The sequence below is a fragment of the Primulina eburnea genome, chromosome 1, assembly GCF_022965805.1.
Source record: "Primulina eburnea isolate SZY01 chromosome 1, ASM2296580v1, whole genome shotgun sequence".
Lineage (NCBI taxonomy): Eukaryota > Viridiplantae > Streptophyta > Magnoliopsida > Lamiales > Gesneriaceae > Primulina > Primulina eburnea.
Genome location: NC_133101.1, coordinates 62,609,255 through 62,634,355, shown reverse-complemented (window position 1 = coordinate 62,634,355; position 25,101 = coordinate 62,609,255). Strand labels below are relative to the sequence as shown.

Below are 25,101 nucleotides of genomic sequence, written 5' to 3'. Positions count from 1 at the left end.
AATTTAAGGAAATGAATATTAGTTTAGTAAAATTGAAATGAAGTTTTCTTAATTCATTACTTTAAACAAATATATTTTATACATAAAAAAGGTCAATAGATTATTTTTTTAGTTTATTTTCAATTCTTATATCAAAATATATTATTGTTTTTTTCTTTTTAAAAATACAATTTATGTTCATAGACTTTCTTTAACAAATACAATGTTTTATTATTTCTTTATATAAGCTAACAATACGATGGTTTTTGAAATATTTCGAATTTATGTGGCTATAATTTGGAATATAATCTTTCATGAACAATTGTTATCACATGTTCTTAGTTATTTCAAGAATTATAATTAAGTATTATTTTATATCTTCAAGATGTAATGTTTTTAATTTCAGGAGCGCATATTTATCATTTAATTGATGTAATGAGAGAAAAAAATATCAACATTATGTACCAAAAAATATCAACATTATGTACCAAATAATAAATCATTATTTCAAATTTTATCATTTATTTGGATTTACATTTTTCCGAATAAAATGATATTTGATAGATTAGATCATGTTATGTAAAAAATAAAAATCATTTTATTATTAATTTAATTTTTTGTTTTATTATACTATGGATTTTGCTTTCATGCTAATAAAAATAAATAGATGGAAAAATAAAGGATGGTTTCCATATTTTCCGCATGTTGTAATGAAGGTGGACAAATGAACCCAGAAAGCCTGAAAATATAAAAGGAAAGCTCAATAAAAAAAAAAAGAACAAAAAGAAAGTAAAAACAAACAAAATATCTTACAACCTCCAGCGAACCGATTTGTTGCTACTGTACTGGGAAATTCCAAGCTGAATCGATTGTGGATGAGATGGGAGGGTACAGCACCGTCTGCAGATTTCAATTTGTGGGAGTTTTTGTCAATTTTTTTTCGTTATACTCTTCCAAATTCTTATCTCCCATCTTCCTGTTGCATAAGTTTCCAGTTTTTGGTCACAGTAATTTCAGTTGATACTATTAATCAACTCTAGTTTCTGAGTAAGCTTCATATTTTTAGATCTGAAACCCACTTGCGATTTGGTTGCTAATCTCTCTTCTTAACTTCGTTTCTTGATTATTTGCTGCATCGTTTCGTTCATCTGCTGTATTTCTTTATAAAGATTGGATTTTTCTTGAGTTCGTATAGGGTATATGAAGTACCCAGTTTGCGAATCTGCCGGGTTCTTGAAATGTGCAATTTTACAGTGGAGGAAAGTTAGGTAATTCGAAGTTTACTTCTAATCTAGCTTTGTTTCTATTTCTTCAATTTCTGTTGTAATTTGGAGCATTTAGTCAATTGGTATAAAGATTTTGTTCTTTATCTACGTATATGTACCTCGAGGGTCATTGAATGAGTCATAAGGAATCCAAGGTTCTTGTTGGTTGCACCTTTTTTAGATTTAGTTCCCATTAGCTTTACCTGTTTGGATATACATTTGAGTGGCGACGTTATACTGTGGAAATGGATTATCGCCGAGAAATTGGATTTTCTGGTGGAAATGTTGTGCAAATACTAACCGGAAACTCCGGAAATGGTGTTGATGAGAATTGGAGTCCTGGGTCCACTGATCATGCTATTTGGGCAACTGAAGATGAGTATGGGATGTGGAATGGAGAAGCCTCCATGGACATGAATACAAATTTGAATTATGAGGGGAGGTCATCCCAATCTCGATCGGGAAGTGAACCTCCAAGTAAAAGATCCAGGAGTTCCCAATCAGTGGATGTGACAGCTTCTAACCGGTCCAGAGCCATTGGAAAGATGTTCTATAAAACCAAACTGTGTTGCAAATTTAGAGCTGGCACTTGTCCATATATCACCAACTGCAATTTTGCCCATAGCATTGAAGAACTTAGGAAACCTCCCCCGAATTGGCAAGAAATCGTGGCCGGCAATGATGATGAGCGGCCCATGTCGTCGGAGCCGAGGGAGGAATTTCAGATACCAATATTTGGGGTTAGTGACGAAGCACAGAGGTCTTATAAAGGGCGGCATTGCAAAAAATTTTATACCGAGGAAGGATGTCCATATGGTGAGAGCTGTACGTTCCTTCATGACGAGCAATCAAAATCCCGTGAAAGTGTTGCGATAAGTTTGGGCCCGGGAAGTGGTGGTGGATATGGTGGAAATGGAAGTGGATCAAACTTGAAGCCTTCCAATTGGAAAACGAGGATTTGTAACAAGTGGGAACTAACAGGGTATTGTCCCTTTGGTAGCAAGTGTCATTTTGCTCATGGAGCTGCAGGTATAATTTTATACTAGCATTTTTAATCCCCAACAAAAGCACGTCAAATTCGTTCTTTTTGCTGCTTTTAGTTATGAATTTGAGATTTTCTTACCTATTTTCAATACTGAGCGAATGCATTTCATGCTTTATGTAAATATCTTATGTTCTACGTGCGGTAGATGAGCTTGGATTTTTTTGCATCATATAATTTCATAAGCCTTTTATGATATGAAATGTCATTTTAATTGCTTGAGAGCCGTATCATAGTAATCAAAATGCATTGATGAATTATATGACAACAATAATTACACTCTGCTTTGCCCTTCAAATCTTTGGTGGTGTACCCATCCCCTCTAGCCCATGTTCTTTTCCATGAATGCACTAGTCAGCAAAATACCGATTCAATTCGTTTTACTACCCTAAATGAATTTTTTTGGAATCTCTATCTGCTTTCTTATGGAAACCACAAAAATGCCCTCGTTGGGACTTTATGATAAAAGTAATTTTTTGTGCCATCTGATTAAACCACTGAAGTGACACCCACACGAAATCCTTCAAGTGACATCAAGAATCCCCTTTTGAATAAGCCATTGATATGTCTAGTGCAGCTTATTGCTCAACATTTAGGAGCTAATTGTTGTCTCCAAAATTTACAAATATCATGGATTCATGATATTGACCCTTAAGCTGTCAATTGGTTAAAGGAGTTGATGAATTGATGACATGCACATGTTTCTCAGGCTGTTTACTAGTGAACTATTTTGAACCCAAGCTCTTTGCTTTTGGCAATAGATGAAGGATCAATCAAACCAAGTTAATCCATGGCAATCTAACTCTGCTTCCAGTAAAAAATTTCCTCGTTTCTTTCGTAATTTGTCAATTTATTGTACGAGTCCGTGAGTTTATAACATTATTTGAATCGTCCTGAGACAGAACTGCATCGTTATGGTGGAGGGGCATCAGACGCAGAAGCCGTAGATTCTTCTACTCCTGATGCCAAGCATGGAACAGTCCCTCCTAAAACTTCAGTCGACGCTGTTGTCACAACTGTCCCTTCTGTTCCTCATTCGGATTTGTATCATGTTGGAGTTCCATCACAAAGGTTGCCTACTATGGTACAGAAGACTGGGCACAGACCAACTCAGAAATGGAAAGGTCCAGATAAAATTAGCAAAATCTATGGTGATTGGATTGATGATCTCTGAGTTGGTTTTGAATCCTATTATCATGAAAATGACTTTTTTCTCAAAGAATAAAATTATCGCGTCCCTGCTAAATATAAGGCATCAAGTGTAACCTCATAGCTCCTTGTTGTTGGATTGGATTGCTGCTTGTAATCTCACTCCTTGTATTCCATGTGAATCTGTGTTTTGTATCACGATTTGCGAGCCAAGGGCCCAAGACTCTATTCTGGTTTTCCAGTGGCTTATGCTAACTTTTATGTGCATCGATCTCGGATTTAAATGAGCCCGAGTCAAGTTTGAGTAACTCCGGCATTACCTTTGGCTCGAATGGTGGTCAAGTACTTGAATCGGGTTGTGATTTTGTAATCGTATGGTATCATTTTCTGTGTTTTCGAAAAAAAATTCTATTCATTAATTTGCGCACTTCATAACATAATCTTTTCACCTAATCCTTTCGTCACTTTTAAAACATAGTTATTATCATATTAGATTATATTTTGAATAAATGTACTATATTTTAAAAAGTGTAAGAATTATATCTAAAAAATCCCCAAATTTTCTCCCAGACTTTTTTTTAAAATTTTTATTTTATAGATTATTGATTAATATTCTTGCCCTGATGGCGACCTACGCGATCGAGTTTCTGAAGCCTTTGAAAAAACACTAGTGCACTAGGCAGGAGAAAACTTCTTCGTGCACACGCAGTTGCCCATTGACGTGGTTGCATCATATGTTTGCAATAAATGAGATGTTATTTTTGTTTATTAATTAATTTCGTTTATTCTTCAATTTCCTCTTGTTTTATTCTAGTCTTATTTCATTTCATAGTTTATTAGGTATAGTGAATGAGTTTTAATTTAATATTAATAAACATCATTTAATAATATGAGATGGAATGAAGAAGTATGATACAAGATCTCAGTGGAATTATTTGTAGCGTGTAATTATCGATTTGGGTTTTGTCTACGTGGATGTAATTATGTTCCTTCTTTATCTTGTTCCATCCATCCATCCCACTTGCGGTCAAATCAGCTATTAAGAACAGGCGTGAATGAGGAAACAAACGTTTTCCTCACTAATGAACTACACTTCGTTGACAACTTTAACTTGGATAGAAGCCTTTCTTTCTTATTTTTCAGAACTAAAAAGAAGAAAATGGAGGAAATTATAAATGTACAAAAAGAGTTGTCAAATACGAAAAATGCTAGCACGTGAAATGACATACTTACAAAAGACAGTTTAAAGAATTGGTGAACTAACAAACCAGAGTTGAGTTGCGGAAGGATTAAAAATATAATCTTTATTCACATTTAGCTTTTAAGCCTTCCTCCAATAACACAAGACTAGTAATTTCTTCATGCCGTGCTCGGTGGTGTTAGTCTGAAGAACAAAGATTAATGCAGAAATTAAACATCGTCATTTTCTCTTAAATATTTACTCTAGTGTAAAAAAAGTAGACGGGGAGGGGCAAAGATTTCTTTTTTAAAAAATGGGAGTCAAGAATTTTGGTGCTGGAGATGTATTTTGGATAGTACACATGAAATCGGGTTTTTACGTAGTAGCAAACGACTGGCGCTTTTTACCTCAGTAAACGAAACTTAAACCTAAGGAAATGATTCGAGGATAAAAATTTGGCAGTTACTTGGGCAATTTAAAACATGGGGCATGAATAAATCTCTAGATATCCTATTTCAAAAGGTATATTTTCAATCTCACACTCCACGTGATGATAGGAATGAGGCTTTTCATAAGAATTTGAAAAAAAAAAAAATCACACATCTCACAGATCTAGATGCACCGGATGAGAAATTGGATTGCCATTTGCAATGCCAATATACCTTCAGTTTATAATGATGGTATTGCTGTGTTTCCTCTTTCTTTTCCTGGCATTCCTAAGTATCCGTGCAGTCTCCTCCTCCACCGCCTCGAACGAATATTCCTCGTTATCTACCAAAACAAGCAGACATTCTATAATCATTAACGTAGGACAGAAATATCAATTACTGCATACGGATAAATCAACAAAAGTCGTTCTAGAAGATATCACGGAGAGGATACCTCTCCCCTTTTCTTTAAGCAAGCAGGAGAAACCTCCATCAAGCTCCTCATCCGATTCAATCAAAACTCTCCATTCCCGTTCCTACATCGATATTCATTTACTATTAGCCAGTTGAGGTTTCTGCGGCTAGCAATTTTACATATTTTGTAATATAGCACCAGTAAATTCAACAACACTTTTACCTGGTTAATGATTTTGTTACAATTTCCAACTTCAAAAGTTGCTTGCTTGGGTTTTACAGACGTCCATCTGCCCATTTCATCCTTCGGGACTAAACAAGCTTGCTGTGCTTTCACATGCATTGTTGCACTACAAAGAAGAGAAAAAACATTAATTTCAATAAAATACCAAGAATATTATAAATATTGGTAAGGAACCAAAAAAATCACAAGAAGTTTTTAGTTTTCTTGAATCCCACATGTTAAACAGAATTGGCTTGGGATGGATACGTTTTGGAAGATTTTTGTGTGATAGATTAAATAGAAGACAAAATATAGAGCAGATAAGGGAAGCCAAGAATACATACTTGGTAGGGAAAAACACTTCGTGCATGGTGCCACAAACTTTGGCAGCCTGCAAGTGACAAATATGCAGACATTCTTAAAATTTTTCTAGATACTTTAAACACCTAAAGGTCAGGTAGTTGTCCATCTCTCCATAGAAGAGTACCTCACGTCCGTGAATGGGAGAAGTTTCTTGTAATTGTATAAACTTCTTCATGTTACAAGCAATTGCCTGCAAATGGTTGAAAAATTTATCATCAAGCAACCATGCTGGATTCAGTTGTCAGTAGCTGTCTATATATTAATTTCAAAAATGTCCCATAGGATCCAAGATCATGTCCTCCAAACATTTGCATTTCCCAACTACATTGTTGAACATATACATGCCTGCATATCTTTGCTGAAATTCTTGAAGAGGTGGTGCTGCAGCTTTGTCATTTGAGTGTCAATTTTCTCCGATAGAGACGAAAGTATTGAAAAAATTTCCCTGTAATTCTCTTGGTTGCTTTTACTCTGCTTGATTTGATCAGACACGGATGTCAAACCCAAGTCAAGTCGAGTTTTTATATCTTCTTGTCCTTTGCTCTGGAGAAAGCACAGCTTGAATTAGATTTTGGTTTCCTATTTATTCAACAATAATGACAAGAGAAGACATCAGAGAATCTGTTAAGGTCTAGTTACCATTAACAGCATTGAATCATCGAGAGCGATTAACTTCTGCCTCACGCCTTCCACTATGCACGAATTATAAATTAATTAGTCAAGTGTCATTACTAACATTTTATCAAATTTATACGTCGCATCTTGTCTTTTTATGTATAGCTCTATACAGCAGGTGACTCCAGGAAATATAAGACTTAATTTTTTTAAAAAAATCTACATCATCCTCTGAAGAAACCATAAAGTAAGAATTCACGCAACCTCAAGTAGAACTACAGTATTCCTCGAGTGGAGAGGCAACACAGTTCGAAGTGCAACCGTCACAGGTGATGCACAAAGAACCATTCCATAGTATAGCTATTTTGTATTTCATTAACAATCCATAGATACGTAACACTCACTCTCTAATGCTACTTCTTTTGTACCCTTGTTCCCTTGCATGATGTCACTCTGAACTGAGTCCAAGATCATTCCAAGCCTGCTAAGTGAAGTTTCGACCATTCCAATTCTGTGTTCAAGCTCTTCACTGATCTGGCCTGCTCGAGTAAAACAAAAGATACATCAGTGATTAACTGTAACATCATGATGATGATAATACCATCTTTGGGTCTCATTATTTTAAATCAAACAACAAAATCTTATCCCTTTTTTAAAAGAATATAAACTGACGTATTTCCTTCTTTTTTTAACTCCTAAAAGACTCAGTAATGAATTTCCATCTTCGTGATGAAAATAACAAACTATGCTATCCACATTAGTCATTCTAGTTCATACATTTGTGATCTTGGCCAGTCCACTTGCGTATTAAAGTGCTGGAAGTTTTAGGTATCATCATCATCTGTGTCTCTTCTCGTGTGCAGTTGATTGGAGGCAAGCAAGATGTCCTCTTCAATGAATTCTCTCTTTCTTGAGATCCTATTTTCTACATTAAAATTCAAACACACTCATTAAAATTCACACACATTTTAGAAAGATTCAAGTGGTATAAACCAACAAAGCAACAAATGCTCTAGGAAGAAATAGTTGTTTTTTATTCATAATAAAAAGGAGAAAGAGTTTTGCATACATCGAGGCACGTGAAATATTATGTAGACAATATAAGAAAGTCAAAGAGTTCTCATTCTGTTTGTCACATCAATTGAAACATGAATCAATTAGACAAGCGCATGTGTAGTATCACTTTACAGAAACCACAAAAAAGGAATTGGCAGAATATTAGCAAATATAGAAGTAGAAACAAACAAAAATTTATGTTTGGCATGCACCCGTGTTATCTGTGGATCCTCTGCAATTTCTTGTAAACCAAAGTAAAATAAATTTAACCTTCAATGATTTGGAAACATCAGGTTTGCAATAACAAATGCATCTCATTTAAATATTTGAATATGTTATTGCACACCAGTATATACATTGTATTCATAAGCACATATGTTATATTGTAACCACCTCGCTAGTGAGGATCTCATCCTGAGAATTTTGTGAAAACTGAGAAAAGAGACCGTGTTGAGATGAAATCCCCTGTGATAACGATTGTTGTGACTGTTGTGGTCGCAGATCTGATGTGGCTCGATTTCTGCCGAAGATCGAGGAAGACTCTGATCCGTTGTGTACTGCAATTGATCTCCTATATGCATCATGCATAAACGCAGAGCGTTAAACCTTCAATATGACTGCATAACACTCATCCATAAAACAAGGAACAATGATATCATCAATTTTTCATCACACGTGTCCTATCACTGTATTCCTCCCAGAGATTTGGCATATAAATATCCACAATAGCAAAACCTTAACAATCAACTGCCTAAATTATTATTTCATGCAGCACAAACAGCAAATTCGATTCCCTAACTGATAAAATTTAACTCGAACTTCGAAATCCATACACATCCAATAGATAAGTGGAAGTACGTATCAGAAATCGTAGGATATATTAGCAGTACAATGAGTTTCAGTCTCAATATATAAGAAAACGTAATGCAGAAGAAATAAAACCTAGATTGAGGGGGAAGAACGGATATGGAGCTCAAATCGCAGGCTTTGTTGATCTTCATCTTCATCCAATCGATCGCAATTCGCAACTCAAAATAGATTATATGTAAACGTCGGGAGATGTAGAATTATGATTTTCGTACTGCTGAAGTGTGTGTGTGATGACTGGAAATGGAGGGAGAGCGGGAAGTCGAAAGGGTATTTATAGTGCCGAAATTTGGATGTGGTCGAGTGTGGACGTGTACCACGAGATGGGCTGTGATTCTATTTGGGCCTTGATTTCGCTCTCATTCTAGTCTCTAGACATTGTATATTGGTAAGTTTGGTCTTGGATCTGTGCATGGTAAGTAACATAGTTCTAAAAAGTCCGTTTAAGTATGAAGTTCGAAAAAAAGTTCCGCTTTGGAGAAAAGCCATTAAACTGTAGTTTGTCCGAATTAAGCGTAATTAAGGGGTTTTATTAAGTGTGTTTAAGCACAATTAATGACATTTATTTATTTTTAATTTTTTTTATTTTGAAGGTATGTCTTTTATTTTAAAATAATAAATTAAGTTTATAATTTAGATGTTTATTTTTTAATTTTAATTACGATTAAGTATGTCTGATAATTATTTGACAAATATTTAACATTTTTTAATGTGATTAGTTGCAAAAACAAATAAAGATTGTAAGTTTTAGATTTTTATGCTTTTTTGAATATGAGAATTAATGTATCAGACTTAAATTTATCATATTTATGTATTTTTTTTATCTATTTATTGGTTTGAGATAATTACAATTATACAAAAGATAAAAACGCTTTTGCACGCTTAAGCATGTGTTAATCTCGCTGAAAGCTTGAAAAGCTTGGAGCTCGACATACGCACTTCGGGACGCTTCATGCTTTTTAGAACCTTGATAAGTAGAACCATATATACATATATATATTTAAAATTAATTTCCCTACGTAATAATGTCTCTTACTATATTTATTTTATTTAATAAAGTAAGAGAGCAATATAAAACAGTGAATATATTATATTGTAATTTTTCTCTTACTAGAATATATTATATTGTAATTTTTCTCATTTGTAAAAATTTCCTTCCATAACTTTCTTCCCATTTATCTTTTATATAATTATTTTAATAATCATTTGTTTTTTACAGCTTAATAAAATTTATTTATTAAAAAAATTAATAATTCGATATATAGATTACGTACATGATACATGGCATCATGTGTGTTTTGCATGTCAGTAAGTAATAATTTTATGGACTTTTGTTGTATTTCACGCTAACTTCTTTTTATCAAATGCAAAAATTATAACATATAATAAAGATAAATGTTAAATTTATTGAATACTAGGGAAGTGAATGCAAAAAACTATATAGTTATCTAATATAATTCGTGAACACTCATCCCATAAACAGAGTTCCAAATTTTTTTGGATCCTGCATTATTGGGATAGAGATGGCTGTGGTGGAAATTCCACTGTCCATGGACAGAATAAGGTGTTCAGAGGCTGATACATTCATCAGGTAGAGGGCAGGGTGTGGGTAGTAATGAAATTGTGGAGGAAGAAGTGCCTAGCAGGCCATCGTATATGAAAGAGGATGTGATGTACGTTGCTTTCCGAAAAGATGTGAAGGAGAGTTATCCAGTTTTGATGTATGCGTGGAGGAACTCAAGAGGGATGAAAGTATATATACTGCGCATGTTCATCAACCAGATGAGAAAATACCTATTCGTTAGTGCATGGATGATTATTATTACTTGTACATTGGACTCCTTTTTCTTTTGGAGATGACATTCTAATTTTTCTTTGTCCTGTTTTTTCGGAAGATTTCCTCTGTTAATCTGCTGTATTGTTGTTTGGCTTGGATCTTGATCAATTTTTCTGTGTGAAAGTGCAGTATGTGAATGGTATTTCGCATGTGTGTTTGAATGAAATTATTTTTGCCCAAGATTTATGAATATCTCGAGTTTATGGAGGTGAACATGCACATAATTTTAGGTTGAAAAAAAAGTCATCTATTTTTAATCCCATTTTTCTCTTTGTAATGTATGGATCATATCTGTGATGGTTTGCCTTTCAAGTTACAATTAAACTGAAGATTATGACTATAATCTTGTGTCATCAGTTGGTTCTACTTTCTTTTACTTCTATCGTTGGGATTTAATCCTCTTTCCGTTCTTGTTTGTTACCGGCTTCTGCAAAAGAGATAATTTTTTCTTCAATCACTGTGTAATTCCTTCGTAGTTCATATTAAATACACACACATTTATGATTGTGCAGACAAGCATACAAAACATTCATTCACTCATACGTATAAGTACATGCATGCATATACATACATGATACAAAATGTGTACTTGATTTGGAAGAAGAATTAAGCAATAAGCACTGTCCATTTTCGTTATTGCCAACCATTATTTATTGCTAACAGCATGCCTAAAGTTTGATTTCGTGCTTATTTTACTTTATTCCCTAGTTCAATTCCGAAAATTGCATTCTTCTAAAAATCATGAAACTGTGCACTTGCTTCAGCTTAGTTCTGTGAACCCATTTTCTTCTCACTTAGGCACGAACAGAGAAAATTTGCATAGAGATTGAATCTATTGAGAAAGGTATTGTGCGGTAAATATCTGAGCATGATATCAAATGGCTTGTCATGGGAGCTGCTGCCAAGCCAAAAAATCTTTTTTAGGTACAGTGCCAAAGAGCTGTGCTTATGACTATGAGGAATAGCCCGATCTTGAATAACCCAAAAAATATCATTCATTTTTTGTGGCAATAATACATTTGCATGACTCGCTACTTTTTCTTCAAATAATAGTATTACAGGTTGTAGTCTCCCATGAATAACTTCAATCTCTTTATTAGTAATTCAGTCAACTTCAGTAGCAACTTCGATAGCTGTCACTGAAAGTTTTTAAATTTAAGAGCATATCAAATCTTAACTACTTCAACATGAATTTTATGACAAGATTGCACAGCTTGCAGCTGAAGCTGAGAGATACAAGAGAGAAGCATACGAGGAATCACTCAAACGTAAGAGAATGGAAAAATATATTTCTGATAAAATTCACATGGTAAATTTTCAAGAACTCTGTTCCATCATCTTAATTTCTATTTCAAATATAATGAATTAATAGGCCAATGACAGCCAAGGATTTGGCCTAATTAAGCAGGTTTTCTAAAGTGTTGTCTTAAAAAAAGGAAGCAGTTTTGCATTTGCATACAACAGTGAAAAGAGACTAATTTCAAAGAAAATCCGAAACAAACCAAAAATGCCAGGAAATCCTCCACAATTTAAAAGTTTTGGGATTTAAATTTTTTTTTAGAAAATAACTCAATATAGCTATTTTTTAATTTAAAAAAATGTTTTCTCTAATCTGGCTTCTACGTTCAAACCGTGACTGGTCTAGTTTAGGGTTGACCTCATGTTTTCCATAACATGAAAGGTTTTATGGTGATCATATTTTAGGCTAAATTATATGAAAACAAGAGGAGTTGAGATGCAGGAGAGAAACTGAAGAAAACTTGGCCAGATGAGAGTAAGGGGCCGAAAAGTTAAAATGCCGCTAGATGAAGTGGTGGAAGAGCTCTAAGTTACACAAGAGCAAAAAACCTCTCTGGAGAGTCGAATTCAGATTCTCACCAGACTGGAGGTATTGGAACAGAAATTGTTTTCTGCTGTCGACCTTTTGAAGAAACATAAGAGATGAATTGATGTTTGAAAAGTACTCGAGGTAGCTCATAACTTAGACAAAAACAGTATGAGGTTATTTCAGTTTCACCCTGTCTCAGTTCTTTTCTGAATTCTTTCTTCAAGAAATTGAAGAAGCAACAGACAACTTCAACCAAGCCTTGAAGATTGTTGAAAGGGATTATGGAATTATTTATAAAGGCAACCTTCGGCACACACAAGTAGCTATAAAAATACTGTTCCCTTGCAACTTGCTTGGACCTTTTCGATTTCAACAGGATTGGTTCTCTTCTTATATACAAAAGCATTCGCTTGTTGCTGTTGATTATGATTTAAGTTCTTGAGATGCTATAGGTAAATATCTTGAGTAAGCTGAGGCATCCAAACCTTGTCACTTTAATAGGAACCTGTCCGGAAATTTGGCCTCTCATCTATGAGTATATTTTCAATGGAAGCCTCGAGGATTGCCTCAACTGCAAGAAGAATACACCCCAACTGACATGGCAGATTCGAATCCGTATTGCTGCAGAGCTATGCTCTGATCTCATCTTTTTGCATTCTTGCCACCCTTGGTTGAAAACCTCGTGAGCAAGATTAGTGATTTTGGAACATGCTTTGTCCCCCCTCTAAGATTCTTCAAACAACTAGACATCACTATGTTGCCATGAAACTGACCCAAAAGGAACTTTTGCTGATTTAATTTCAACAGAAGAGCTTACTTCAAAGTCAGATGTTTATTCTTTTGGGATCATATTGTTAAGGTTATTAACTTGAAGACCAGCGGCAGGGATATGATATCTAAAGAAGTCCAATATGCGTTGGATAAAGGGAACCTGAAAGATTTATTGGATCTGAACGCTGGCGACTGGCCATTTGTGCAAGCAAAACCGTTGGCTCACCTTGCAATAAGTTGCTCTGATGTGAATCATGGACTTCGACCTGATCTTGCTTCTGAAGTCTGGAGGGTTCTTGAGCCAATGAGAGTTTCTTGTGGGGTTTCATCGTCCATGATTGTTTCTAAAGAGTGTCAGGAAATTCCATCCTATTTTGTTTGTCCAATATTCCAGGTTGGTGGATTTCTCATGCTACTCTTTAAATTTAATATACATGAGCAGTATCCCCTATTTTTCTCTCTCCTTGTTGCAAATTCAACACCGACCTCTTTCTTGTTGGATAGTACCTATGTTGGAGAAGCACTCTTTCTAACTTTCTGAGTCTCGAAGCCCAAACAACACATACACATGCTTACTAGCAGGTAAACATATGAACGCATCGGCATCATCACTTTCCATCGCATAACTTCGTCATTCTTGACAGGAAATCATGCAAGACCCTGCCATCTTAGCAGACGGATTTACTTACGAGGCAGAAGCACTCAAAGGCTGGCTCGAGATACATCCCCCATTACCAACCTCGAGCTTCCACACTGCAATCTGGTGCCAAACCGTGCTCTACGCTCTACAATAAGAGAATGGCTGCAACAGTCTTGAAATAATGCCACAGTTGTCTTGTCTATGCAATTTTCGGTAAATTTCTTGACAAGTGTATAGTTGATGGTGTGAACCATCATAGGCATAATCTGCTGCCCAAGAGTTGCGCAATGCGTTAATACTCTGTTACTTACAACTTCCAGCTCTAAATTATGCCGCGGTGTAGTATTAAAACGTAGTGATTTATAAATTGAGCTCGTGATTTTTTTTCAAAAAATTATAAATTGATAGATGCGTTGATAACATATCAAAACCCACAAATTATTGAAAAGTCTCAAAATTTAATTAGTAAATGAACTGATTCTTGCCAATGAACTTTGAAGATACGAACCGAATTTAAATTCCAAGGGCAATCTGTAATCAATCAGCTAATTCACCAAATTTAGAATTGTATTGCATATCGAATTGAATCATAGCTTTGGATCGCCACGAAATGATTATTTGATTACATTAGAAAGTAGACTCGCAGATAGAAAAATAATTACCCTGTATGCTTACCAATAAAGGGCTCGGAATTCCTCCACTTCCTAAGCTAAAATACACTACAAAACTGTTCATTCCATTAAATCTACAACAGAAGAGGCTTCTTTCATCTTCTGTGTACAACAGAGTGATTTAATGTGGTTTTGGTTTATACCCATCAACAGCAAAGTTTCGAGTGGCAGAAGGAATGGCTAAGCGAATTCCATCCAATTCCGGCGCAGCAATTATCTGGCAACCCAAACGAGACCTATAGAAAAATTTGGGGGAAAATATCAAGCAGCTAAACAGACAAAAATTATTATTCCGTATGAACACAAGAAACCTACGTTTCAGTGAGGCCAAAGGCGAGATCTAGCATGTCATTTTCCTCATCTGTTGGATCAGGTATTTTGTTGTACTGGCTCATCTCCTGTCGAAGGAAAAAAACTAGTTGACAACAGTAGGATGATTTCTTTCCCATTTCCAGCCGCACTCATTCAAAGTTAAATGGAGGATGGGAAGCCAGTCTTGGCGCATGGTTACTTACCATCACAATCACATGACAAGTGGAACAGGCAAGTGATGCTTCACATGCACCTATAAATTTGCATGATTTAGAAAGCATAATAACTAATAAACACAATTATTATTATTACTTGCTAAATTCCTGAGATGACAGGAGTTGCAAAATCTCCATATTAAGTAATTCCATCAATATATAGAAATCAAACTGAATTAGCACTTGACTTGTGATTGAAATACTGAGACCAAACATCCATTAAGGTTAACGAGTTCAGGAACTGGAAAAATCTAAAATCGCCAGTTTACCTTCAAGATCTAAATCATTCTCATGAGCAGCTTCCAGCATCGACATTCCAACTGGGACCTTAATATTTACCTCTTCTCCATCCTTGTCAACAAATGTTACGTTTATCCTGCAGCGGAAATGAGGAACAAAATAAAATCATACACTGGAACTCCACATGTATGTCAGCTTTTAAAGTCATATGTTTTCTTGCTATATCAGGTTCTCTGAACCCCGAGACATCAACTCTACACTCAGTTATAGCAGTTTCGAGCAAGAATATGTGACAAACCTTTGAACATGCATCGGAGATTTGTTTTTTGTATTTTTGTTTTGCTATCTTTTAAGTTGTTTTGACAGAATTTGGTTGTCTTTTAATTTGAATTAGGATAGGAATAAGAGGGGTTTATCCTTTGTGGCATTTATCTTTTACAGTCTTAATTAGGGAGGAGTTTTCTATATTTATTCGGTTGAATGGAATAAAGAAAGGAGTGAAAATTTTATCAAACACAAACTCTCTCAAGATCCAAGGTTCTCTTGTTAACTAGCCTCAAACTAAACACAACATAGGGCGCCAAGACCGAAAACAAAACAATAAGGAAATCCTTTCCTACTTGCAAGATTTTCTGCCGCATCGTCCCGTAACGAGATCCCAAACGCATAGACATAGCAGAATACCAGTTACGTACCATTGGCAGTTGAAAAAAGAAATGCTTATATAGAAAACATTTTACACATATTATGCCTGATAACAACAAATACATTCAATAAAACACTAATATGGCAGTTTCATGTTTTTTCATTGTTGAGTATTATTCTTTGGAAGATAATATGCAAGTAGTTAGTCCTCTAAATCCTAGAATACAAGGAGGGTTTTATTAGTCCTATATACAGAAAAGAAAAGGAGATTAACATTTTGATGCTGCGTTGCTGTGTTGGAAGACTTACTTCTGCTCTGTTTCATTTCCTTCATCGGAGTCCAGTTTAGCTGCAGCCGTGCTAAATAATTCATCTCTCTGGTACCCAATCCCACACTATTAAACAGAAAGAACATAAAATGTACAATAGAAAGTCATAATGCCAGATTTAAATGGTTGAAAATGCAAAACACAAAGAACAACCTTATCTGCATGGACATGCAGAATGATAGTACCAACACTGTCTCAACTCTCATATGATTATTTTCTTTTACGAAAGTAAAAACCAAAAGCCGTAAAGGAATTGCAAAATTTTCCGAGTCCTTTGTACACTTCTTTTTTAATACCATCATACCTTTAGAAGCCTCATATTTTTACACAAATGGATATCTACTTTTTCCTCAGACCCTATTATGTGTAGCCTACTTAATTCAACTATACCGTCTGGAAAGAAACAATAAAAAAGAAAAAGCACTGGGTTTCACGCAACTTCAACACCTTTTTCCATCTATTTGATGAAGACTACATCATGACCTTCAATTATTCTAGCTCAACAACACGTAAAATTCTAACTCGAGTTCTCCCGTTGCCTACACAATATACTTATGAATGACATGCAAAATCTAAACATTAACATTTGAAGTCTGCAAACAAAAGCTCAAATTTATATTTGAGAAGTAAACAAACTAACCTGGGTTTGTAAATATTGATGATGAATCGCAGGCAGAACTGAAGGCCTTCTAAAAACTGGAGCTGTAATGAAACAAGTAGCAATCAATAGAACAATTTAAGTATAGAGATGCAAAGGGTGTAAGGAAAACACCTTAATATAGCAGAAAATATTATGAGTTAATAAAACTACGGCAATGGTGTCAGGTCACTTGTCAGTTTCTATGAAGAAAAGACTAACAAGTTGAATTAACCAGGAAGGAGAAGAGGAAATGCAGCATTTCGGAGTGTTATCAGGACAGTTGTCATTTTCTATGATAAAAAAAATTGATGAGTTGGATCAACCAGGAGAACAAGAGGAAATGCTGCATTTCAGAATGTTCAGGTACAGGAAATGGATGTAGATTGTAGAGGAATCTAAGGCTAATGGGAAAGGTCACAGAATAGTATTTAAACAAAGAGATTTGAGCTCTCCTTTCATCTAGAGCATAGATTAGGCAAACACTTCCCAAATAAATAAGCTCATTTGAGATATTTAAAATACAACAGCCCTGGAAAGATCTATTAATACACTTCTACAATAAGGTTGTAACTGCTAAGAGTCAATCTAGAGCTTTGCACCATATTAAGTTTCCATATCAGACACCAATCCATGCATACATTCACTGTTCCTAAATTAGAATGCAAATACCTTTGACTGCATGCTAACTTCCTACTTATTCAATGTTCTTCAAAGAATCCAAGAAAAAAATGCAAACTGCATACATTAGACTTGGTGGAAAAAAATATAGAAAGACATGGCACCAACTTTCATGTCATTTTAAATGACGAGAAAAAGATTTTACAGTTGCTGCCTTGCAGTCTCAACAGAATCATCTGCTGGTAGATATATGACTGAACTACCAAATGAAATAAATATGTATAACTCTTGTTTAAAGTTTTCATATTTAATGAAAGGAGTGACAGCAAACCTTTTACCAGTCTCTGGACTGCATAGGATCCAAGCCTATAAAACCTGGAAACGAACATATTCTTCAACTCTGTAAAACCTCAATAAAAAAGAAACAGGGATCAATGGGTAAAGTTAAAAACAAGCTTTGCTGACTGCATCATCAGCAGTAAAAACAACAATATTTTTGAGCCGCGTTCTTCTACCCTGACTAGGAATGAACTTAAATGCGGGAAGGGACGTTCGCCAACCTTATTAACGCACAAATTTTAAATAAAATTCAGTATTTGATACTTGAAGTTTCTAAAAATATAATATACTGTTAGAAATACATTAAAATCATCTCCCACGAATTTATCCAGAGGCTCAAGCTCCGCTCATTGACGCAAAATTACTATAGACAACAACATATCAAACCAACGATCACATGCAGAAATCAAAATAAAAAGAATAAAAATAAATATCAAATACATATTGCAAAGACAACAAAAGCTAAATAAAAATAAGCATGAATCTCTGACAACTTATTTTATCATATTTCCAAATTCCAATTTTATACACATCTAATGCAAAAAACAAAACAAGAAAAATGCTTCTCAGGAAATTTCTAGCAGAAACAAGAAATATAGAAACAAATTCAGGAAATGGGATAGTAAACCCTAGACTCACCGGAGCTGAAGTTCAAATACACGGCACGGAGCTGCGAAGAAAGAAAGATGGCGTCGTTTCTACGAAAAACAAGGAACTCACGCCGATTAATTCCTCGGAGATGGGAGACAGGTAGCCCAACGGGTTCGAGAAAGGAACCGCCAATAATGGGCCATATTTTTCTGGCCCCTTCGATCTTTTGCCATATGAAATAAGAGGCCTGCCCATAAGGCCAGTACCATACTTTAAATTTTATTATTATTTATTTTTATAAAAGAAATACATTCTATAAAAAAATTTAAAAATAATTAAATCAAAACTTAAAATAAACTTTAAAGAGTTGCATTGATCAATCATCATCTTTAAATATCATCATGTCTTTAATAAAGAAAAATTTAGTATGTTAATGAACTTCTTTGCAATTGATTAAAATATATTATTATTAATTTTTATTAAACATATATTCTAATTTATTGAAAATATATATTAGTGAGTGAAGAGTTTAATAAATCATTTAATCGAAATTTTGATATTATCTTACCAAAATTTTCCATACATATATCTTGAAATGTGAGCGTTCATGTTTAAAATTAAAAATAATACTTTTGTTATATAAAAAAATATTTTTTTCTAAATCAGTTCGGGTGAAAAATCCGTCTGTTGTAATCATATCCATGTCACGGTTGTGCCACTAAAACAACACAGCAAGTGAAGAACAGCCAAAATGGTCCTTTCCCCTGCAGAAGATGGAGCAAACTTCATATTTTATGAAGAAAACAGACAGAGAAATCCAAGGCACATCTGATGGCAGAAGAGATTCACTATTGGAACTGGAGTATTCATTTAAGATCACGGTGAGCAGAAAAACAATTTCTATTGAATGTTTCCTGCTTCAAATATTTCCACCCATATAAACAGCAAAGCAGAAGACTATAAATGATACAGACATGCCACCAAACACTTTGATTCCAGTTAACCAGGGAAGACAACTTTTTCCGGCATATCACATAAACAAAAAAGTAATAGAAATCTCAACTACTCTTTCAGCCACCGAAGAATAGTTTGACAGAAAATGCATCGGCGGCAGCTCCGAAGATGATAAATCAACAACTTGTATAATCAAAATATTTAGTAATACAATAATGCTTACACAATATTTACTATCTCCATAGTAAATTTTTTCCTCCATAGCTCCACCTTTCGTTGAATGACTGATATACCTAACATAAATAACGGAACATATTACACAATATTAGAATAGTTTAATGACAAATATTCGTTGAATGCTTACACAATATTTACTATCTCCATAGCTCCACCTTTTGTCTCGTACCATTCACAACCTGATAAAAAGATGTTTCACTTGAACTTTGCTAATAATATTTCTCAGACGTATTTTATGAGCTGGCTTGCTTGCACAGATATTAAAAACTCTCCTGAAGAGATCTTGAGTTTGATAGTATTTCTTTTTAGTTTTTATGTATCCTTGTATAAGATGAAGTATTTAACTGGTTTCAGGTCCGACCTGTTGTAGAAACAGGGTATGAAAATATATTGCTTGTGAGGTTGTTGCTGGAGATGAAAATTCCTTCTGTAAGGAAGTCATCGGTGAGTATCTATAGCACAGCACTATCGTTTCTGTTTTTCAGTTGGCAGAAGCTCCAATCCATTTTGATTTTTCAACTTTACCAGTCGTTGCTCTCTTACCTAATGTTCGACTTTATTCTTGGTCTGTTTGGAAGGTTGCAGATGGGCTCACGGTTCAGGGAATACTGGATAACTGGTTCAAAATAAAACCTGTGATTATGGCAGAATGGGATGAGAAAAAGGACCCATTAATCGATCTTTTCGGAAAGGTTAGGGATGAATGGATTGACAGTGACTTGGCAGGTTGGATAGGAGCGAACAGGTAATGAGTTTTTTTTCTTTGGAGTTCTTAAATTTATGATTTATTGCACGTTGGTGTATTTTTATACCGTGGTCTTATATATAGTTAAATGTGTGGCCCCTGTGAGTATCAGTTTGGCGCACCTGCAGATTATATCCTGGTGTTCCTGACGCCCTAAAGTTTGCAAGCTCGAAGCTCTATATCGTGACCACAAAACAGGTGTGTTTCCGGAAAAATCCACCCATTTTATGATTTCTCATTTTCTCATAAAAAAACATTAGATACTATGATTTCTAGCAAAATTTCAATTTTTTACAAAGGGTTTGTTAATCTGACTGCATCGCTTTATATCAATGTCCTTTTTTGCTGTTATCGTCCGGTTATAGCATTTTTTGTCTACAGAGCCGTTTTGCTGATGCATTGCTTCGAGAGCTTGCTGGAGTCGCTATTCCAGTTGAAAGAATCTATGGTCACGGAACCGGGTGAGAAAATTTCTGAACATCTATGGTTATGGAAACAAAACAAAAGCTTCACGAGTTCAGACCTTGTGTTGTTCTTTCTTAAAGTTAAATGTTTCTCATGAAATCTGCCAGTCCTAAGGTAGAAGTGCTGAAGATGCTTCAGAATATGCCTGAACATCAGGTCTAGCCCTGCAGTAAGTTCCTGGACTCTTTAATATTTTTGTCTTGTAGTTCTCTTCAAGATTATTTGTCAGCCATCTTATTTGCTATTCTATATTTAGCTTTGTCGAGGACCGTATTGCGACTTTAAAGAATGTCATCAAGGAGACAGAGTTGAACAACTGGAACCTATATCTTGGTAATTCCTTTACTTTTTTTGTTTTGTATACCATTCCATTGATCTCATAAATTGTTCCAGTTGTTAAGTCAAGATTCATGGTGCAGGGGATTGGGGTTATAACACTCAGAAAGAAAGAGTAGGACGCTGTAGGCATTCCCAGAATTAATGTTCTTCAGTTGAGTGACTTTAACGGGAAGCTGAAATGATCTTTCCATTATGTACGAGTGAATATCACTCTTGCAACCATCATTTTATTCTAATTTTTTTACGAAATTTGTGTACCATTATAATCAATTATTACATCGCTTTCTATTCACCATCTAATGCAAAATCACTTGAAAAAATATACCATGTTCATCTCAATATATCTGCAAGAATTTAGTAACAGATGGATAGTTTACAAGCTACCTCATAGAATGGATTTGAAACAAGCAAACAACTTACAAGAAATCGAAAATTGCAGCTTGTATCACCCCCCACGTAGTTAAAGTTCGTGGTGCCTTTCCTCCTTCTCCGTCCGGATCTTCTCAAAAACCTCTTCGAAGGGACGATCTCCAGGTCTTCTGAAAAGTTGATCCCCTATCTTAATCTCATACGCATCCGATTGACTCAGTATGAATTCTTTTAACTGGAAAAATGTTGGAAATTTGGTTGATAGAATGAGTAAATGCGTGGTATAAATGACATCTCTACTAAATCAACAGACAATTTAATTATAAATTACATTTGTTTAAAAAAATCAGAACAAACCTCCAGCGAATCTTGACCCTTTTGCATGGTGAACATGATGGTACTCAAATCTACACCCGTGAATGTTGCCTCAATTGCACCTGTTCTTGCGACATTTGTCCATTTCATGGCGACGTCAGACACCATTTCCTGCACAAAATTTATTCAATAAAGCAAAGATCATTGTGTTGAACTACTGATATCACTAGATATAAAACTCACACACCTGAATCTGTACGAGTTAGTCATTGGAGTCAGTGTTGTGGTGAAATATATAGAATTTAATTATCAGACGCCAACATTGGCAGGCTACATTTCAATGAAAAGCCAACAAATCTAAGCAACCTCAAAAAACACATCTCAACTTTCACGTGATCCATTAGTTTTGAATTGCACAACGCTGAAACCGCACCCCATCTATGAAGCAAAATAAACTTTATCACAACATCTCACACACTTCAAGCTCGATTAAACCCCAAACTTATCTTGGAAACCCACAAAAAATCCCATCGCGTTTTGTGAACTTCATTCGCTACAGCCCTAACTTGCCAAACCCGCCATTAATCAAGCAATTGTTAATTCAAATAGAACTCGTGTAATTTGTATAAATTGATCCAATATCCAAGCAAACAGCCTAAAAAAACAGCAAGTGAATTCGATCACCACTCAAGGAAACAAATGAACCAGTTGATTACCGGAGTCCGGCGAGTTCCCGGCACGAGTTTGACGAACCCGAAAACGGGTCCGAGCTGGCGCTTCATCAATTCTTCCTGCATTTCTTGAAGACCCGTCCCGGTAAAATCCGTAGGCGGCGGGTCGAATTCGGGTTGCTTCTTCTTGCCCCATTCACGCCAAGCTTCATCCTCCTCGTCGTCAACGACGTCGTCTAAATTGTCATCTACGTGGATTCTCCGCTTCGATGCCTCCGCAAACCAGTCAATTCCGCGAGTTTGGTAGGTTATAAGGACGAGGAAACCGAAGAGGAGATTAATGAGAACGCTTCGGTTCTTCATTTCGTGGGAAACGCAATCCGAGTGCAGGCGTTGCTCGGGTTTAAGGTGGCGGTGATCCCCGCGACGTGTGCACTTGAAAGTCACGCATGAATCATGATGCGTAAATTTCACCCACCTATCAACGTAAAATTAATGGTACTGTTAGTGTTGCACTTGTAAATCGTGATCAGCGATAATAAATTTGATTTTTTAATTAATATTTTTTCCACGATTCTCTCACACATAACATAATGTTTGTTTAGTGTGTTTTATTTGATTAAGATAGTTTGTAGATTAATATGTTAATTAAAAAAAATGTGTATTGAAGAGTAATAATTACAGTTTTTAATAATGATGATAATATTATTCGATAAAAATAAAATGATATTATTACGTGTGTTCTATTTATTCAAAATGCGCTTTTTATCATTCCTTTTGGGGTCATCAACATGATGAAACAACACGTCTCTACGGTTAAATAACATTAAATAGAAAATCAAAGTTCATTTTGAACAGACTTTTTCAGAGTTTTTGAATAAATTTGCATTTATCTTGTTTTTGCACTTATTTCTTCTTGAACAAAGAGAGTTTATATCATTTCTGGCTATTGAACTTATGATTTACTGTATTGTTATCACAAATGAAGTTATTATATATTGAGAGAAGATTTTCAACTACAAAAACACTAAGAGTAAGGCAAGATCTTTTTAAAAAACTAGTGTTCAACACAAACCTCAACTTATTGTAATTTATTGTCATTTTCAAGTTCCTCACCAAAAAGCTTAAGAAGATTTTGTTATTTTATTTTGAAGAATTTGAATATGACTTTTTCATCATCAACAACGAATAATGCTTCATTGGCCACAAGGAGAAAGGTAAAAAAATTTCAACTGTGCAAATTTCAAAATATGACAATAGAAAATATTGTTTCTCCTTACCATTATGAGTTTAACGAAGTTTCTAAAGGAGAATCCTCTTACCACTCCCGAAGAGAATGTTGATCTTTGCAGGAGGACTGCAGTGGATGCACGGAATCAATGTGATTTTATATGCAAACATAACATTATGAATGAACTCGACAATGCATTATATAATATGTATTGTCAAGTGAAAACCATAAAAGAGTTTTGGAAAATGTTGGAAAATAAGTATAAGGCAGAATATGCAGGCCTTAAGTTCGTTGTAGAACACTTCTTGGATTTCAAGATGGGAATCTGTAGTGAGTCAAGTACAAAAAATACAAGTACTATTATTGCAAGAGATTCATGAGGAGGGGATGAGTCTAAGCGAGTCATTTCAAGTTGGTGCATTGATTGAGAAACTCCTCTTTTTGTGGAAGGATTTCAAAAACTACTTGAAGTACGGTCGACAATAAATAGGACTCGAGGATCTGATTGTTCGACTGAGGATTGAAGAAGGTAACTGTGATACGATGTCAAACCAATCAAGATGACTGCAAAATTTAACATGGTGGATTATAGAAACAATGGGAAGAAAATGAAATTCATGATGGGCAACAACAACAAAAGAATATGAAAAAGTTCAAAGGAAATTTCTATAAAAGCGACAAGCCGAACCATGTGGCAAAAAAATGAAGGCTCTCAAAGAAATAGATAGAGCATGCGAACGTAGTTCAAAAAAGATCGATATTTTTTATATTTCTGAACTTTATTTAACTTAAATGATTTTTTATACAAACATGATGGACAACTCAAATGAATGGTGAGTTGATATGGGTGCTACTCACCACATATGTTCCAATAAAGAGATCTTATCCATATACATTCCAAATTTTGGGAGAAAACTATCCTTGGGAAATTCTGCTACATCGAAGATATCAATATCATGGTTCAATGAGACAACTAGATTTAGAGAACTTGTGTTAGCACTTGAGAATTATTCATTTTTCATTCGTAAAAAAAAGATTTTTTTTTTAATAAATATAGTGATGAATGGTTCTTTAGTTGGAAAACGTAAAGTATAATCGGATACTCTTAAAAAGAGACCGTTTATGTAAGTGTGAGTACGAGTCGCTCCACGAAACACTTATGAAGCCACGACTTATTCCATGGCCAAAATGATAAAAAATTATCGTTTATGTACTATTGTTTGGTTTTACACAAACAAACAAAAAGCTTAAGGTATCACGTTCAGTACTCTTTATAGACAAACAACATTAGATAGAAGATAAAAGTTTATTTTGACAAAAAAATTCTGAATTCTAAATACATTTGCATTCATCTTTGTGTTTGCAATTTTTTCCTTCAGTTTACATCATTTTTTGGTTATTGAATTTGTGAATTATTGTGCTGTTTTTACAAGTAAAATTGTTGTATAATTATTGATCACCAAGAACGATGTAAAATCTTTTAAGAAAATAACGTTCAACAAGAACATCAACTAATTG

General features: G+C 34.8%; 4 protein-coding genes and 3 pseudogenes across 6 annotated transcripts; 4 read left to right on the top strand and 3 right to left on the bottom strand.

Annotated features, from left to right (window-relative positions):
• The first annotated feature begins 734 nt into the window (after window positions 1-734).
• LOC140839090 (zinc finger CCCH domain-containing protein 12-like) lies at window positions 735-3,628 on the top strand. Its single transcript, XM_073205726.1, has 2 exons — window positions 735-2,273; window positions 3,189-3,628. The coding sequence occupies exons 1-2, from the start codon at window positions 1,490-1,492 to the stop codon at window positions 3,458-3,460; spliced, it is 1,056 nt and encodes a 351-aa protein (XP_073061827.1). The 5' UTR covers window positions 735-1,489; the 3' UTR covers window positions 3,461-3,628.
• Window positions 3,629-4,379: 751 nt separating this feature from the next.
• LOC140813786 (putative recombination initiation defects 3) lies at window positions 4,380-8,896 on the bottom strand. 2 transcript variants are annotated; one of them, XM_073172521.1, is made up of 12 exons: window positions 8,657-8,896; window positions 8,108-8,285; window positions 7,436-7,583; window positions 7,063-7,197; window positions 6,683-6,735; window positions 6,389-6,586; window positions 6,168-6,233; window positions 6,025-6,071; window positions 5,681-5,807; window positions 5,498-5,579; window positions 5,278-5,386; window positions 4,380-4,580 (listed from the first exon to the last, which is right to left on the bottom strand). In XM_073172521.1, the coding sequence occupies exons 1-11, from the start codon at window positions 8,719-8,721 to the stop codon at window positions 5,280-5,282; spliced, it is 1,206 nt and encodes a 401-aa protein (XP_073028622.1). In that variant the 5' UTR covers window positions 8,722-8,896; the 3' UTR covers window positions 4,380-4,580; window positions 5,278-5,279. The 2 variants fall into 2 exon arrangements, with proteins under 2 accessions (XP_073028622.1, XP_073028613.1); XM_073172512.1 differs by lacking the exon at window positions 4,380-4,580 and adding an exon at window positions 4,603-4,819.
• A 1,341-nt stretch (window positions 8,897-10,237) lies between these two features.
• On the top strand, window positions 10,238-12,997 carry LOC140809441 (U-box domain-containing protein 33-like; annotated as a pseudogene).
• On the top strand, window positions 12,793-14,012 carry LOC140809432 (U-box domain-containing protein 33-like; annotated as a pseudogene).
• Window positions 14,013-14,206: 194 nt separating this feature from the next.
• Window positions 14,207-18,472, bottom strand: LOC140839072 (uncharacterized). Of its 2 annotated transcripts, none has more exons than XM_073205712.1 (8): window positions 18,306-18,472; window positions 17,659-17,736; window positions 16,710-16,771; window positions 16,050-16,135; window positions 15,125-15,231; window positions 14,844-14,893; window positions 14,644-14,726; window positions 14,207-14,564 (listed from the first exon to the last, which is right to left on the bottom strand). In XM_073205712.1, the coding sequence occupies exons 2-8, from the start codon at window positions 17,714-17,716 to the stop codon at window positions 14,450-14,452; spliced, it is 561 nt and encodes a 186-aa protein (XP_073061813.1). In that variant the 5' UTR covers window positions 17,717-17,736; window positions 18,306-18,472; the 3' UTR covers window positions 14,207-14,449. The 2 variants fall into 2 exon arrangements, with proteins under 2 accessions (XP_073061813.1, XP_073061809.1); XM_073205708.1 differs by having other exon boundaries at window positions 17,659-17,727; window positions 18,306-18,469.
• Window positions 18,473-19,030: 558 nt separating this feature from the next.
• LOC140809423 (uncharacterized) lies at window positions 19,031-21,585 on the top strand (annotated as a pseudogene).
• LOC140839080 (uncharacterized) lies at window positions 21,312-22,790 on the bottom strand. The gene is made up of 3 exons (XM_073205717.1): window positions 22,398-22,790; window positions 21,724-21,852; window positions 21,312-21,601 (listed from the first exon to the last, which is right to left on the bottom strand). Exons 1-3 carry the CDS (start codon window positions 22,713-22,715, stop codon window positions 21,458-21,460), a joined length of 591 nt encoding a protein of 196 aa, XP_073061818.1. The 5' UTR covers window positions 22,716-22,790; the 3' UTR covers window positions 21,312-21,457.
• Window positions 22,791-25,101: the final 2,311 nt, after the last annotated feature.